The 17,468-nt window shown below is 53.7% G+C and overlaps 1 protein-coding gene across 1 annotated transcript; it reads left to right on the forward strand.

Annotated features, from left to right (window-relative positions):
• The first annotated feature begins 506 nt into the window (after positions 1-506).
• On the forward strand, positions 507-15,851 carry LOC119093268 (WD repeat-containing protein 26). The gene is made up of 13 exons (XM_037216195.1): positions 507-943; positions 3,696-3,795; positions 4,127-4,183; positions 6,652-6,788; positions 7,264-7,512; positions 7,830-7,968; positions 8,282-8,416; positions 9,112-9,246; positions 10,237-10,382; positions 10,814-10,916; positions 12,181-12,286; positions 13,232-13,408; positions 14,173-15,851. Exons 1-13 carry the CDS (start codon positions 765-767, stop codon positions 14,241-14,243), a joined length of 1,734 nt encoding a protein of 577 aa, XP_037072090.1. The 5' UTR covers positions 507-764; the 3' UTR covers positions 14,244-15,851.
• The last annotated feature ends 1,617 nt before the right edge of the window (positions 15,852-17,468 follow it).

A 17,468-nucleotide genomic window follows, 5' to 3' on the forward strand; every position in this document is an offset into this window, starting at 1 on the left:
TGACGTGCAGAACATGGGGGTACATGCCCGCACATACATACATACATACACGCATGTACTTAAGATGGCTTTGCTGTACAATGACAACCGAAATTGTCTTTTGTGCGCAATTTTGAGACGCATTCACAGATAAAAAACATACTAGATTTGCTTACACACATGTGCAGTATATAATAAAAACTCTATCATTTTAGAGATTCATTTTCACTTAATTATCCTTCCTGAGACATGAAATGCAATATTTTTTTTCCCCTTTTGTGGTATTCAATAGATCATGAATGAACTGGACCCATTAACTTAGTGGTCACATTAGGTTTATAAAGATAAAAGGAAATAAAAACAGCTCATTATATCTCTTAACGTACTATTTAGCTAAACTTGTATTTTTTTAAACAGCAATACCTTTTACATAGAGACAAAAATGCAGCCACTAGGTCTAGGATATCTCTTCTTCGAAAATCGTCGCCTAGATCTGGTATCAGCATCAAAACAATGCACAGCTGAGAGTGGAAAGAGGTCAAAACATTCGGGAAGACAAGGGGTGGTCGAAGGCTGTGGGCTATACATGTCACAAAAAGGGTGCGAGGTGGACCGAGGGTGGTGGAGGTCTTTGTGAGGTCGAATGGGATTGAGCTGTGTTATCTTCAAGGACGTATTCCCATCCAGCATTATCCCTCGCGCTTGTAGCCATTCTGGCCTCTAGTGAGGACTCCAGCGACGGTGGTTTTTCGCCCCCACCGCGAAAGAAAACAAGGCTTGGTAGCATGCAGCAGGCCACGAATGGATGTTCCGAAAATGCTGCACACGGCGATGGAGCCTCTTCCACCATCAATGGATCTTCAACCAATGGACAAAGCTCATCTGGAAGACCGCCTAAAATATCGAAGAGGGATGTCGATGTTATCAGGCTGGTTGGACAGTACCTTCAGGATCTTGGACTGACGTGAGTTCATTGACATTTTGCCATGAAACCGACATTCAGGTTTTCATTGGCTGACATATACTTTTGGGGTATTCATGGAAACAACTTCAATAAAGATGAGTGGCATTATACAGTGGATAGGAAGTTATTGTTCCTTGCTTAGTTTGTCACCATGCTGTCTAAGTGGGTCAGAATGCTGTTTTGATGTGTCTGATGTGCCTTAAATTCATTTCAAAGTCAGTTAATATTCACAAGCTATGAAACTTTTTCTACCTGCCATCACATTGAGGCATGGATGTGTAGGCACAGAATGGCCTTGAGCCACTGAGTGAAATGAATGTGTTGAAAGAAACAAATGTGTTGGTGGTAGGAACTTACACCCTTTTCTCTAAAAAATGGTATGTGTGTCATTTGTACAACATTCATGAACTCAGCATGCCTAGCATCCTACGCTCACCCTAAGCCAGACTGCCAAAAATACACACTATACTGAACATCATGTGTGGTACAGCAATGTCACAATGATCATCTTGGTGCACATCTAGTACAATTACACAAATAGTGCAAATTTGAGTGCTTAGAGTTCAGTTCTTGGTCACCATCAATTTAAGCATGTGGAGAACCAGTGCTTCAGGTAATTATAATATTGTGAATGCAAGTTTGGGTTGAAATGCTACAGAACATTTTTCACCCAAAATCATTGGGAAGTTCAGTGTAATTTAGCTTGATCTAAGTTTATTACAAATGGGTACATGTCTCAGTGCACTGGCAGTTACATGTGTCACACAGGCATCTAGAAATGGGCATGGACTTTTGGAGATGGGCCTTAAGCATCATATGTGCTGTCCTGTAGATGCACATGAATATTTTGTCAAGCTGTCTATGTGTTTGTTTCCCTAGGATTTGTGTTTGTGCACATTCATTTAGATGAACAGTTCATCTAGGTTGCATATTCTTGATAGCTGTGATATGGGAGCATTATTCTAACAAATGTTATTACTTTGCATAATGTGGATGATATGCACTCATTTATTTTGGTCGGAGTTATGCATTTGCCCTGTCATGTGCATATTTTATTTCTAGGTAATGAAATCATACTCATATGAAATATATGACATGTTTCTGGTAGAGACAGCCCCAGTTTTCTTGGCATTATTCATGTCAGCTTCTGATATATGAAATGATTTATATTTTATCTTAATTTACTCATCAGACAAATAAATATTGTTATATCTGATCAAACTTGTTTTGTACATTCTTTACCCCAAGCTGGTATGCTTGCAATGCTTGTTTTTGTGAAATTATACTGAAATATCCTGTACTGTCTTGATCGCAATAACTATGCATAGATTTTCAACAAGATTTAAAAAGCTGCTTTTGCTTAAGATAATGAACATGATAATAATATGGCAATCAGTTGCATGTACTGCAGTGTTTGTGATTAAGTGGTGGTCACCTATTCATATTGGCTTGTAGGCCATTTAAAGTTAATTTCATGTAAGAATGTGTTTGTCTCCATTGGTTTGACTATGACTGTATTGTACTCGAGCCTTGTTTGGAACCGTGGTATTTGTAAATAGAAGCACATGTTTTGGCTTAAATATTTAATTATGGGATCTCCATTTCATTTTGCTCTATAGTTGGTCATGTGATACCTGTCACATGTGGTACTGAAGCTATTGCTGCCCTATTCATTGCAGCCCTTAGATATGTTAGGGATGGTATACTTTGAATGTTTAAGTATTCAGTACTTACATTAACCATCACCTTCATGGGGATAGGTACATACCCACCTTGACATTTTTAAGATTGGCTTAAAATCATTTTCAGCAAGTCTCCTGAAATTTTCAGTGTTTAATAGATTTAACAAGTATTCTGAAATGTGTTAAGTACAGGTCATATTAGGCTAGTGACCTAACATATATGTAGTCTAATCATGTAAGACAAAAACTTGTCAGTTTTGTTGACTTCTTTTCTGGCAGGATAGTTTATTTATCTGATAGCTTGGAGGTCTCCATTTTGGAGCATTTTGCAGCATTGCTGGCATTGGCCTAGCCCTGCCATTTACTAAATGGTAATGATGAACCAATTATGTCACAATAGGGGTGCCTCATTGAGCTTCCATCACCTTGAGGTCTGATCTGTGGTTGTTTATGTTTCTTTTCCATTACCCTTTAGCCCAGTGCAATCCTTAAATAAGAATGACATTCATTCCCAGATATGTCATTGTGACCTCAGAAATGTCAGCATTGGTCATTGACCTAGTTTAAACTGAAACTGATGTTTTGTGTGAATCAATTCTAACAAGCCACAGCTGGTGTCAGTGAAAAGGAACAGAATTGGTCAGCAGACATAGACTTAGAGAACCAAAAATGTCCTCAGTGAACTGTCCTGGCTTTTGCTATAAATTTCATTCTGAGAGATCATGTATGTGCAGTTGTTGTAACATATTAGATGGATGAATCCAAAGAGATAAGCTCAAGAGATGTTATTTAGAAAAAATGTGATCAAACATGACCAGATGGCATGTTGCCTGATATGACCTGGAATCTGATGTCATGTCCCAAAATGACCAGAATACATCTTGTTAGACTTTGTATGAGCTATCATGTAATGTTTCATTCATCACTCTGGCTATTTCCTACCATAAGATACCAGGGGTATATCAACACTCCTTTTTAGACTGTTGGTGATGCCAAAAATCCATGCATTGTCATTTTCAGCATGTCAACATGCTGTGATCTGCCCAGATAATTCACTGCTCTGATTTCAGTAAGAGTGTGGAGCAGCTCATGCTGGAGTCTGGACTCTGCCTAGACCATCCTGCAGCTGCCAGATTTCATGAGCACATTCTGTGTGGGGAATGGGTCAAGGTGAGTGCCAGGTGAAGACAACAGCTAGGCTTACTTTGCTTTGTCTTTGTTGTTTTGTCTCCATTGTGATGTTGTGATCAATTTGTGCCATGAACATGATGAGGCATTAAAGCATATCAGTCAGACTTGCAATGATCTCTATCTCCATCTAATCATCACCATATTTGGGACCACCCCAGATATGGTGGGTCCAAGCATTCCTTAAATGCTTGAATTTGCCTGATTTCCTGTTTTGATAACATCCAGAATGCACAAACTAAGTTCGCCACCCAGCCTGGCTGGCCTGCTGCCACAGGCTGGTCCCATCACAAGCTTACCTGCCTTGTTCCAGGCTGAGGCAGACCTGCAGGAGCTGAAAGGACTGCTGGATCATCCAGAGGATGTGACTGTCAGTAGATCATTTTCTGTGTTGTTACTGTGCTGATGCTGTGATCTCTGCTAGCTGTTTGTGCTATGAACAAGGACTGGTGCATCCAAGGACAAGTTCATGTGGTCAGCTGAAATAGCAGTAGCCTTGGTTAGTCTAGCTTACAGCCACTTGCATGATGGAGATCATTTTGTAATGCTGTTATACCCTAAGAGCTGTAGTGCTCAGGCCTGGCAGACAAAGATATGTAATAGGCAGGAACATTATTGAAGCTGTGAACTTATTGGCAACCTCATTAGCAGAAGTTGATTGCCTTGTTAAGCCTTAATGACAGTGACCCTGTTGGCATCTGAAACAGTGTTGGATCTAGATACCCTTTATGGTGAAAAAATACTTCCCCTTCCTCTCTTTTCATTCTTGACCACAGGTTCACAAGAACATGCTTCATTTCCAATGGATCATCAAGCCTCCTCACCAGATGTGTGCAAGTGTATGTGCCCTGCTTTCCATGCAGTGTTCTATTTAATGTCCCAGTGGGCTCTGTGGCAGTGTCCTGGTTTCGGTTGCTGTAGCAGGTGACGATGTTCAAGTGCTCTACAGTCCACAAAAGCAGTGCCCTCACCGAGCACCGCGGTCAGCCAGGGGTGCAGCTTGCGGTTGCTCAACTGCCAACCGTGCCCGCCCGTGCAGTGGCGGCCAAAGTTAACCTATGCCGTGAATGTAATTGCAAACCACAAGCTCCTATTTGAAAGTCTGCTATAGACCCTGTGCCCGCGACCAACACCCTTAACTAACCTTATAGGCGTGGTGCGTGCATTTCACGAATCCGGCTTAAGCACCATATTTAGAACTACTGTAATTAAGTGTTCCAGAACCACTTTCCAAGTCAACACCACTGCGTTGCTCGGTAATACGGCAAGCAGCTCAACGCCACAACGTTGCCTGCTAGCACAGACTATTATGGCGTTAGCTCTCGCACTCTGAACACACGACGCACCAACTGTGCCTTCAACCAATTTCGACGAGTTTCAAGCAATATCGATGGTCACGCATTCGCGTGTAGATGTTTGTGTTTACTTGGGGCCCTGCCGAAAGTGCGGTCGTATCTGCACGAGTTTAGAATTTGATTTCGTGCGTTTTTCTAGTCTGCAAAACTCACCTCACCTCACCTCACCTCACCTCACCTCACCTCACCTCACCTCACCTCACCTCACCTCACCTCATCTCGCCTCACCTTACGGCTCATTTCACGCTGCGCGGTCTAGATGGAAAGAAAAGGAGCGATATGTTGTTTTCACGCGTAACATGCTTGAGAGCTACGGACCGCCAACGTCTCATATACCACATGCTCGGTGATGTGGGCACTGTGCCGTCCAACTTCGCTGGCCTCGTACCGAGTTGTGAAAGACGCCGTTGCCTGGCGGAGGGCAAAGATCGCACCGACTGCACGTATTGCGCGGAAGAGGTTCGCGCCTGGACCCCGCTAGTGTGGGAGGTGCCACGGAGGGCATGATCTTGTGCAAAACAGGGCCCTGTTTGGCCATGACCACGACATTGTTTGGTACGTATTCCAACATTTGGTCCGGGCGTGAGAGCTGTGGTGCGCTTTATTCTCCCGTCGACTACACAGTCTTTTTTTTCTCGATCCATCGTATATCTCTATCTCGATAGCACTATTGACTACAACAGCGCATGTCACCAGTAACTCATAACATCCGATACTGGGGTCGAAGGTCGTGCTGGGCCGTGAGATAAGGTCGTCAAGTTTGACCCTTGTCCCCATACTTACCGGTCGCTACGCACAATATGTGCACATGTAGACATATATATATATATATATATATATATATATATATATATATATATATATATATACGTAATGTGGTGATTGTGCATGTGCTGTATATTTGCGGCATTCCAGTAAGAGCACATCATATGTATCCAATGTATTGCCACCAGCACACGTCGGCTCCGTGTAGTATATCGCAAGCAGAGCCTGGCAAAGCGTACCTAATTTGTTCGAAGGTTGCCGAATTCACTTGTATTCTTCTTACGCTAAGCGACTACCCCGAAATTACTTGCAGCGTTTTAATGTGCAACAACTAAAATTAAATGACCTAACGCCGAACAGCTACGCTACCTCGCAGTAATTGGTTGTGCTACTTGCGCAGTTACGCGGCGCAAAATGGATGCGTTCGTTCCAAATAGATTCTATTACGCCGAATGATGAGGGGGGGGGGGGGGGGCTTTAGTTCAACATGGCCCGACTAGGCAAGTGCTGGCGAAAACGTGCAGTAGCTTGACGGGTAGTGTCGGAAGGGACCGAAACCGGCAAGAATTAACAGACCAACCTGGTCGTAGACCCTCGCCTACTGCGCCGACCGCCGAGATCTACTTTTGGAGGACATGACGGTCTCTTTATGTCCCGCATCTTAGTAACACTTAAATTGTCTGTCTATCATGCCACTGTTGGCTTCTGCGTTTTGCAGAAGATGCGGTTTCTGCTGTTGGAGCAGAAGTACCTGGAGCTGCTGGAAGATGGACGTGCCATTGACGCCCTGGACGTGTTGCGCCACCAGCTGACGCCGCTCAAGCACAACGTCCAGCGGGTCCACCAGCTCAGCAGGTACGGCACCCCTCCTGTCACCAGCTCAGCAGGTACGGCGCCCCTCCTGTCACCAGCTCAGCAGGTACGACATCCTCTCACCTGCTCAGCAGGATATCTAAGCAGGCCATGCGCACCATCCGTACCTTTGGAAGCGTGAGGTAGGTATGTGTGTGTGTGTATGGAGGGGAAGGGGAAGGGGGCAATCGCGGGTTATGGACCACAAGTGATGTACACCTGTTTTATATCATTCAGTGGTTCCTCCATGTCTGAGATGTCAGGGTGGCGCCGTCGTGAAACGTAGACGACGGTGTTCCGTCTTATGGTGTTAAATGGCGCATGGTCATGAAGGAGCCAAATAGCGGCCGACTGAGGCGGTGTTGGTGGTCGGTGTCGGCCGGTGCTGCTCCGGTCCCGATATCGGCCGGTGCTGCCTCGGTCCCGATGTCCCGGTGGGAGTGCGACTGACGCCTCCGGTGCGGGCGCGCTGCTGCAGTTACATCATGTGTAGCACGGCGGAGGACCTGCGGGAGCAGTCCGGCTGGCCGGGCGCCGGCGCCGAGTCTCGCGGCCTGCTGATGTCCCGCCTGCAGCCGTTCCTGCCGCCCTCCGTCATGGTGCCCGGCAGCCGGCTGGAGACGCTGCTGCAGCAGTCGGCCGAGCTTCAGCGCAGCCGCTGTCCCTTCCACAACACGGCCGCCGACAGCGCCGATCACGGCCTGCTGGTCGATCACCTCTGCTCAAGGCGGGTTACTTTCAGCCCCTCCACTTCGCATGTTTGGTTAGCTGTTCCAGGTGCTGAGATGTCGCCCCTGGTCGTATGGTGGCCACTGTCACTCGTCAGTTGAAAGTAACCAGGACTGAGTTGTTAAATGGGGGTTAATGACGATTCTGACTGTGCTCATTAGTGGTAACGCGTATATCATTTATTTCCCAGTTCCGTAATGTGAAGTGTGCTGTATGCTGCCATTTGCATGTGCCTGGAAGGACCACTTCACGCGGCGGCCGGCTGGCTTCCCTATTTGGATAGTGTGACCAGCGCACCTGCATGCGCTCTTGCAGGGAACAGTTCCCGACCGAAACGGTGCAGATTCTGCGCCAACACAACGACGAAGTGTGGTTTTGCAAGTTCTCGCCGGACGGCCGGAGCCTGGCGTCCGGCTCCAAGGACAGCACCATCATCGTGTGGGACGTGGACACGGTGAGCGTTGGGCGTCGGCTTGTCGGCTGCACGGGGCGCCGGGCCGCCAGGCGTGCCGTGCCGCCAGTCCGGCATCGCGCGCTGTGATTTGGGCGTTGTCCACGGCCTTGCGCCGACCCAGCCGCAGGTCGGAGCTCGCCCACCCTGAGTCTAACCATCGGGGTGGACCGTTGCCAAGTGCTCGGGTTGCCCCATGTGCCGACGAAACGAAACTGCTGCAGTGCGACGAACAACTGACGCGCCGCGCTGGTGGGGATGCTCCTGAGTGCACGGTGCGTGTGTGCGTGACGGACGCCGCACCCTGCCACCGCAGGAGTCGCTGACGGTGAAGCCCCGCCACACGCTGGTGGGCCACAGTGACGGGCCGCACGGCTACCCGCTCTGCTACCTGGCCTGGTCTCCCGACTCGCGCTACCTGCTAGCCGCCCACGAGTCGCCCGAAGTCCGGGTAAGAGTCGGCCCGTCGGCGATGGGGTGGGGCCTGGTCGCCTGGCGACAGGGACCTCAGATCGTGGCGCGGCTGGGGCCTGCGTGCAGTGCGGAAGGAGTGTTGTAGTATTGTAGCCAGGCGATCTCAATCAAGACCATGGCCCCCGCTGGGGTCGGGGCGCCGTGCTGTATGTGACACCCCGACCGCTGCTGGCTGCCGTGCTGTATGTGGCACCCCGGCCGCTGTTGGCTGCCGTGCTATATCTGATGTCTGGCCTCTGCTGGCCGCTGTGCTGTGTCTGTCGCCCCGGCCTCTACTGGCCGCTGTACTGTACCTGGCGCCCGGCCTCTGCTTGCTGCTGTCTTGCATCTGGCACCCCGGCCTTCCTGTTCGCCGTGCTGTATCTGGCCTCTGCTGGCCTGTTCGAAATCTAGCTCAGGTCTGAACAATGCCACGGACAGGCCTCCCAGGGAAGTGAAGGGGGAGGTGACGTGTTCAGGGACGGTCCGCCTGCTGTCTGGGCGGCAAACCTCTGCCCACAAGCAGTGTCACCTGTGTGCGTTCAAAGCGGCGGGCAGGCTGCGGCAGGCGTTCTCAGAGGTGGGGGGGGGGGGGGGGGGGGCCGGCGGGGCCAGGCGTTCTCAGTCTATCTGTCGACTGAGTGAGGTGACTCTGGGTCCGCGCCGGCTGACGTCGGCTTGGTCCCGCCGCAGATCTGGGATGCCGTCCAGGGAACCCTGGAGAAGAGTGTCAACCACGCCAGTAACGACGCCATCATGTGCGGTGCCTGGCATCCGGACAGTACCAAGTTTGTGTGCGGTGGCACCCACGGACAGTTCTACCTCTTCGTGAGTTGGTGGACCGCCGTGCACGGTCGCCGGCGTCGCCTGTTTTGGTGGTGGGACCGTTTAAATCGGGGGTATCGGCTGCAGGTGCGCAGCAAATTCAGCTGACTGAAGCTGCCATTTTCACAATGCAGCGGGCTCTGCGGTCCTGTCTGCAGTGGCCAGTGTTGCAGAATCCCGTAGTTAAACGGCTCACAGGCTCGAATGTTAGGAATCGTGACGTTTACCCAACGCGGGGCGAGACAGCTGAGACGTGGTCAGGTACCTTGGGATACGCTTTGACCGCCGACTTACATATAACGCGCATCTCAAAATGTTACGCGATCGCTGCTTTAAGTATCCTAACATTCTGAGGTGTGTGTGCCGCACATCGCACGGGGTCAGGCAGAAGCACTTCGATGATAATATATCACTCGCTCGTCCGCTGCAGCTGGATTTTGCATGCTTGACATATGATGGCGCGTTTGAATCCAGCGAGAGTGCACTTGATGTCATTCATCATATCGCTCTTCGTATTATTGCTGGGGCGTTCCGCACATCACCCGTTATTGTTATTGTTGTTATTATTATTATTATTACTATTATTATCAATATTATTATTATGGTGTTTATTATTATTATTAATATTATTATTATTGCGAGCCTTGGCGAAATCCAGCGAGTGGGTATGCTAACGTCGCGTCAGTTAGCTGTATGGCAGAGCCACATGAGCCACCACTGTCGAGGAGGAGGAAAATGCTCGGCATGCGTAATGCCCATAAGTGGTGGCAGTTCCAGCCTTACCCGACATATCACGCGGCATTTTCCCAATGGCCTGTGAGTTTCCCTCGCGGCGGACCGACTTGTTTCCCTTGCCGTGACTGACCAGGCGGCCGCACGGTGGAGACCGCGTTCTGCGTGCGGCGACCTGTTCAGCGGCGTAGGGACCCGGCTGTCGCACCACCACCTCCCTGGAGCTGCCGTCCGGCGCGCCAACTGTGCCCTCTCCGGCAGGATATCCGGGGCACGCAGCACGACCGCTGGGAGGGCGTGCGCGTGCGCTCGCTCTGGTTCCAGAACGATGGTCAGACCATACTGGCCGCCGACACCCACAACAGGGTCTGCGGATACTACTCGGATGACCCCAAGCCATACGAAATGTAAGACCGCGCCCAAACGCCTGCAGTGGATTCTCAGAACATTGCACTGCCATAAGCGGTAGCCTTCGCAAAGGCACTTTCGATGTTGAATCGCATGTCTGCCTGGAAGGGCGTATTAGTGTGACATCCATGTGCAAGTCTCAGTAGTCTGAGCCCTCCAGTCCGTCGCCCCACAAGGCCCCTGTTGCTGGTCAGTTGTGGAGCACGCCCGCAGCACAGCCTCGCCCTCCCCCCCCCTTCCCACCGCCGCTATGTCCAGCAGTACTTGCCGTTGTCATGAGTCTGCCACCGCCATTGGCTGATAGCTGACTGCTGTCCGGCTTCCCCGTCGGGGACTGATCACGGGGCTGCTGACGGCCGGCAGTCTGACCGAGAGTGGCGACGTGATGTCCATGTGCATCAATGACACGGGCGCGTTGATGTGCCGGCAGTCTGACCGAGAGTGGCGACGTGATGTCCATGTGCATCAATGACACGGGCACGCTGGCTGCACTCAACGTGGCCAACCAGGGCGTCCACCTCTGGGACCTGCAGGTGAGACTGTAGGACCCACCCCTGGGACCTGCAGGTGAGACTGTAGCACCTACCTCTGGGACCTGCAGGTGAGACTGTAGCACCCACCTCTGGGACCTGCAGGTGAGACTGTAGCGTCCACCTCTGGGACCTGCAGGTGAGACTGTAGCACCTACCTCTGGGACCTGCGGGTGAGACTGTAGCACCCACCTCTGGGACCTGCAGGTGAGACTGTAGCGTCCACCTCTGGGACCTGTAGGTGAGACTGTGGCGTCCACCTCTGGGACCTGCAGGTGAGACTAGCGCCCGCCTCTGGGACCTACGAGCGAGGCTGTAACGCCCACCTGTGGAACCCACAGGTGGGACTGTAGCCTGTGGATGACTTAGATGAGACTAGACATTCAGAAGAATCCCAGTGGGAATCCCAAATCCCAGAACACCGTTTGATATTGTGTAATACTTGTGTGATATTGTTCAATACTGGGATGGAGTTCACGAAAGTCCTTCAGCAGAAACCCGGTAGAAAACGCTGTGTGTGCTATTGTTGTGTGTGATGTTGTTCAATCTGCGGGTAAAGGCCGTGAAAGACCTACAGCAGAATCCTAGTGCGAAATACTCCTATACTCTGTCATATGACAGCCGTTTCTGTTACGGAAGGCTTGATGTAGCCTCTACTGAGACCAGTGCGCCCATCCGCACGTTTGTCGTCGGAAAATCTGCAGTTACAGGCACCATCGAGTGGCGGTAGAGCCCCGGCGAGTTTTGTTCCGAACGAATTTATGTAAACACGACTGGCCGATGTTGTACTCGATCGCCAGACTGTTTATGGAAAACCCCAGTATGTCTGTCGAGGTCCCATTTATTCACGCAGAGGCGCAGCCAGAGTATTGAAAAAGTTGGGCACTGGGGACGGGGAGCATCGGGATTGACTTGGGGCCAGCACGCCCTCCAAAAATTCGCCGGGCTTGGCGCGCTTGATTTCGAGGGGTCCTGGTCGTTTTCGATTTACCTTCGGGCCCCCCGGTTTGGACGCAGATTGTAGAGTGAAATAGGGCCAACAATTTGTATTGATATGACTCACCGATTTTTGCATGCGGATGTTCACCTTTTCCTCGGAATCATTTAGTGGAAAAGTTATTTAGGAGTTTGGAACGGTGCATGCGCGTTCGCAAGTCTTAAGAAGCAAAAACCACGACGTCCAGCGTTGCAATCGCCGAAGGGGGCTTTCACCTCATGCACCCAGGTCCGTCACTGTTATTAGTATTGTGCCTTTGTCGCATTTCAGGACAAGGTTCTGCTGAGGAAGTTCCAGGGCCTTACGCAGGGCACGTTTACCGTATACGGCTGTTTCGGTGGCCTAAATCAGGAATTTGTGGCCTCAGGCAGTGAAGGTGAGTGGCTCTCCCATGCTAGATGTGCGCAGAATATATGGTGTGTTTGTGTTTGGGTGTACCTTGTGTATCATGTTTTGCAGCAGCATAGATAGCTGCAGACCATGTGGGTTAACGTGTGGTTTGTCATATGCCTGTAACCATGTCCTCTTTATGGCCCGAATCTGATATTCACACTCTTACGCGGGATATTTGTGTTTGTGCATTTTTATTGGCACCTTTTAAAGGATTGCGCTTTGGATCAACTCAAGTCCTGACCGAATGTGGCTGCTTTCGCTGAGTAAATGTGTGGCATTGTGATGTTTAATCATCTTAAGTCGTCAGCAGATGTTAACCTCCGCAAAACGGTCTTCATCTTGCCAATTATAACGTCAGTATAACCTTCCGTGGAGAGTGATGCGTAATCCATGACATCGCTGACGCCACTTTGTGTTGTCAGCGGAGATGTCGGGTGCTATCGGTGTGCGAGCCTACATAACGTCCATGTTCAGTGTAACGCGTACTCGCGGTGGTAGTGCTCTGGTGGGACGCGTACGTGTGCTGCTTGCGTTCCATAGTATAACGTCTATAGTGCTCCATAGTATAGCGTGTTCACGCGTTGCCTGTTTTCTAGGTGCATCTTGTCAACGCATAAGTATACACCAGTGTTTCAGGGTGTCTGTTTCAGCGGAGCGTATGCATAAGTGTGACGTGGCTGCATGGCTGCGCAGCCGAAGCGCCCGAAGCCCCAATTACTAGTGTTGCGCGTACATGTCTTGCACGTGTTTGCGTTCGTATTCCAGGATGTAGCACGCACACGTCTGGCACGTGCTTCAGCGTGTGACGCGCACACGTGGCGTCTGCGTATTAATGTTTAACATGGACTTTTACCACCCGGGTTCTCTAGTGCTCGTGTGCGCCTGTCGTCCGGGTTCCCCAGTGCAGTACGTACTGTCCATGTTCCAGAGTGCAACGTGTACATTTGGAACACGCGGCGCGAGAAGCCGGTGGCCGTGCTGCAGGGCCACACCAACACGGTCAACTGCGTCACCTGGAACCCGCAGTGCCCCAGCATGCTGGTGTCGTGCAGTGACGACAGCACCGTGCGCGTCTGGGGTCCGGCGGGCCCGCACCGAGCCGCAGGTGAGCACCGCTCGGCCGGTGACGACCCCACCGAGCTCACACGGCGCCCGCCGGCCGTCGGTGCCGGTCTCGGCCGGGCCAACTGGTGCAGGGCTGGTCGCAAGGGTGCCCGCCGTCGTGACGACGCGCCGTCAATGTATGGTGCGTTGACGTAACGCTGTGCGCCGCCGCTGCTCCACATAACACCGTGGGCCGGTGGCGGCGCCAGAGCGACGGGTGGGGTCAGGAGTGGGCGCCCCCACAGACGGCTGGTCAGGCGGCGGCGCCAGAGTGTGGTCAGGAGCGGGCGCCCTCACAGACGACTGGTCAGGCGGCGGCGCCAGGGCGACGGGTGTGGTCAGGAGCGGGCGCTCTCACAGATGGCTGGTCAGGCGGTGGCGGCACCAGAGTGACGGGTGTGGTCAGGAGCGGGCGCTCTCACAGACGGCTGGTCAGGCGGTGGCGGCGCCAGAGTGACGGGTGTGGTCAGGAGCGGGCGCTCTCACAGACGGTAGGCCAGGCGGTGGCGGCGCCAGAGTGACGGGTGTGGTCAGGAGCGGGCGCTCTCACAGATGGCTGGTCAGGCGGTGGCGGCGCCAGAGTGACGGGTGTGGTCAGGAGCGGGCGCTCTCACAGATGGCTGGTCAGGCGGCGGCGGCGCCAGAGCGACGGGTGGGGTCAGGAGCGGGCGCTCTCACAGACGGCTGGTCAGGCGGCGGTACCGCGGCTGCCTTCGACGGCGGCCGATTCGGTGGCGCCGGCTGACGCTGCGCTCCGTGTTTCAGCGACGGGCCGGGCGGCTGCTGCCAGCAGCGGGGCTTCCGATCTCGCGAGCAACGGCTCGTCGGCCACGTAAGCGTGGCCGCCGGTCACGCCGTGCCTTGGCCGCCCGGGCGCTTTCTCGTCACAGTGGTCTCAGCAGGCGGTGCGCTCAGGGGCGCGGGGCGGCCGCTCGGCTCGGACGAGCCACCTCTGTGCCGCGTGGAGCCGGCCGCCTCTGCCGTCGCCGACAGGCGCGCCGACTGCCGCCCACCTCATCACGCGCCCGGCGACAAGCGAACCGGCGATCTGACGTCAGACGTCTCATCCCGCTGCCGGCGCGGGCCGCTCCGCCCTCTGCTGGTGGGAGCCGCCCGCCGTCCCTCCGCCGGTGGGGGCTGGCCCTCCCTCTGCCGGTGGGAGCCGCCCCGCCCTCCCTCTGCCGGTGGGAACTGCCCCGCCCTCCCTCTGCCGGTGGGAGCCGCTCCCCCTGCCGGTGGGGCCGCCCAGCCCTCCCTCTGGTGGGAGCCGTCCCGCCCTCCTGCCGCTAGGAGCCACCCCGCCCGTCCCTCCGCCGGTGGGGGCCGTCCCTCCCTCTGCCGGTGGGAGCCGCCCCGCCCCTCCCTCGGCCGGTGGGAACTGCCCCGCCCCTCCGTCGGCCGGTGGGCGGGACCTGTCCCTGTTTTCTGGCTTGGCATCTCCCACCCTCGGCCGGTAGAGCCGTCCCTGACGTTCTCGCGTGTAGCCGGCTTTGTCCTCTCAATGTTAGCTGACTAAGCCTTTACCCGGTGTCAGCCAGACTAACTAGCCCTCCCCCGATGTCAGCTGTCTCATCGTCCTCATGGCAGCCTCCTCGTCCTCCCGGTGTCATCCAGTTCAGCCCGTTCCCAGCTGTCAGCGGGGCCATCCGGCCTTCGCAACGCTTCTTTTGTAAGGCCCCCAGCCTCGTATGGCCTGAGACTGCCTTGCTGCACGCAAGCCTGGGATGGAAACGGCACGAGCTGCTCGAGTGGCGTGGAATGCCTGCTCTCTTGTGCGTGTGTGGCAAGGCAGGCATCCGTACAGCATTGGTTAAGAATGGTATCTGGAGAGGTTGGCTCAGGAATCTCGTGCAGAGTGGATATCTGCAGCATAGTATGGAGTGGCATGCATGTGCCGTAACATGGTTTGTGTGTGGCGTGGGCGGCAGCTTGATCCAGGTGAGGGGGTCTGCGTCGGTGGTATCCAGAGCGTCGCAACCGGGCGTTGCGCTGTGTGCCTGGCTCCACCATCTTGGCTCGGCTCTGTGCCTTCCGCCACAGCCTAGCGGCCTGTTGCCGTGCCGTTGCTTGCTCGAGCGGCCCGACCCGGCCGCGGGCTGCCCCGCCACCAGGTCCGTACCAAGCTGGCTTGCTTCAGTCGAAAAGCCCCGCCCGGCCGCCGGCCCTCAACCGTCCCGTGCTGTCCCATTTCAGGCCAGTCCTACCGACTGATCACACCCGTCCCAGCTGGCGTACTGCGGTGCGGACCGTCTTGCATTTGTGCAGATCGGTCTCCAGGGGTGACTGACGGGCCCAGGCCGGTGGGGTGGGGCGCTGATGCCTGTCGACGACGGGCAGTGGTTCCTGCTGATGGCGGGCGGTGGTGCATGCTGATGATGGGTGGTGGTCCCTACTGGTGGCGGGCGGTGGTCTCTGCTGGCGGGGGATGGTGGTCCCTGCTGACGGCGGGTTGCGGTCCCTGCTGACGGTGGGCGGGGGGGGGGGGGGTCCCTGCGGACGTCGGGCGGCGGCCCCTGCAGGCTTCGGCTGGTGGCCCCTGCTGACGTCAGGCGGTGGTCCCTGCTGACGGCGGGCGGTGGCCCCTGTTGACGGCGAGCGGTGGCCCCCGCTGCCGGCGGGCGGTGGTCCCTGCCGCCGGCGGGCGGTGGTCCCTGCCGCCGGCGGGCGGTGGTCCCTGCTGACGGCGGGCGGTGGTCCCTGCCGACTGCGGGCGGTGGCCCCTGTTGACGGCGGGCGGCGGTCCCTGCTCTGGAGAGTCGGTCCCCGGGCAGTGGCAGTTCATCTAGGTCGGTCTGGAGGGGTTCAGTCGGCCGAATCGCGTGTGCTTGATGCGGGCCGACACGGACGTGTGGATCGCGACCAAACGCACTGCAGTTCTTTGTGGGCTTTAAATCATTAGATTAGAAACTTTTAGAGGCGAGTGAGGTGACGTGGAGCCCAGAGACATGTTTACAACGTCTTGTCCACATCGTGCACCGATGTTTGTATGCTAATTTCGGTTGGTTTCTTCGCCTGTTTATATCCTGTGGCCACTAATCGAGCGGAGGCCGGTGTGCCCCGCACGCTACTGGGAGACCGGCCGCCTGCCGGCCGGAGCTCGGGAGTGGCGTCTCCGTAGAGCGCCGGCGCGCCAGCTCACAGCCGACGCGCGGCGTCCGCTCCCGCCGCCCGATTCGATGTGTTCTAAACTGTGTGCGACGTCTGAATAAACTGTCCTTTTAGTCGTGACGTTGCGGACGGGTGGCTCTTGCTGTGACGCTCGAAGGGGAGCAGCAGCGGTGCGGGGAGCTTGCTGGTAAACTCGAAATGATGTCCGTGGGAGGCGTCGTCTGTTGGGCTCGGCAGTGGCGGCTGGGCGGTCTCATTATTTTGGGAACTACTTAGAACGCGGTGCTGAATGTGTCACAAACTCCTTGTCTTGCGTGTAATATGTTCTCCCTTGAGCACCGTCGAAGGGCAGTGATGTACTACCACTCTTGCGTCTGTGTGTATCATGAGGTCTCTTATCGAGGCGCGTACAGCTATGTAACGTTTGGCGCGGCTACGCAATACTGGACGAAAATTATTTTGGAAAACCTTCGGGATAGTTCAAGTTTACCCGCACCCGAGCACGCGCTAGTGTTGAGTTTATTGAGGGTTTGCATCCACGTATTTTTCATGTATCGGCAAAGCACCATCGCATCCTATTTCGATGGTATGAAAATAAATCCACAAACATCTGGCCACTCGGCCAGTGTTCAGCGCCACTTCCATAGCTCGTCTGCGTGGTTGCAATCCTCTACCTTTTACCATTGTACAATCGTTTGCGTAATGGAATGTAATAGATTGCCGGAAGGAATCAAAAACATTAGTTATCATTGAACTGAAAAACATTAGTTATCATCGAACTGAATAACAAGGGAGAAGTCGTGTCACCTTGCGCCAGCCCATTTTCTTGCTCAAATATATCCGATAACTGACTACATTTCACTTGGAATGTCCTACATCCTAAATACGCTTGTATATCATCCATCAACCGCCCTCTAAATCCCGGACTGTACAGTTTCCCGAGGGGAGGAGAT

This window comes from Pollicipes pollicipes, unplaced genomic scaffold (assembly GCF_011947565.3).
Source record: "Pollicipes pollicipes isolate AB1234 unplaced genomic scaffold, Ppol_2.1 Scaffold_4002;HRSCAF=4701_pilon_pilon_pilon, whole genome shotgun sequence".
Lineage (NCBI taxonomy): Eukaryota > Metazoa > Arthropoda > Thecostraca > Pollicipedomorpha > Pollicipedidae > Pollicipes > Pollicipes pollicipes.

Bases quoted from the DNA above. Each gene is read 5' to 3' on its own strand.
- LOC119093268 (XM_037216195.1), top strand. From the start codon at position 765: ATGCAGCAGGCCACGAATGGATGTTCCGAAAATGCTGCACACGGCGAT. The intron at 10,383-10,813 runs GTAAGACCGCGC...ATGTGCCGGCAG, and splicing joins GACCCCAAGCCATACGAAAT to TCTGACCGAGAGTGGCGACG. The intron at 13,409-14,172 runs GTGAGCACCGCT...TCCGTGTTTCAG, and splicing joins GGGCCCGCACCGAGCCGCAG to CGACGGGCCGGGCGGCTGCT.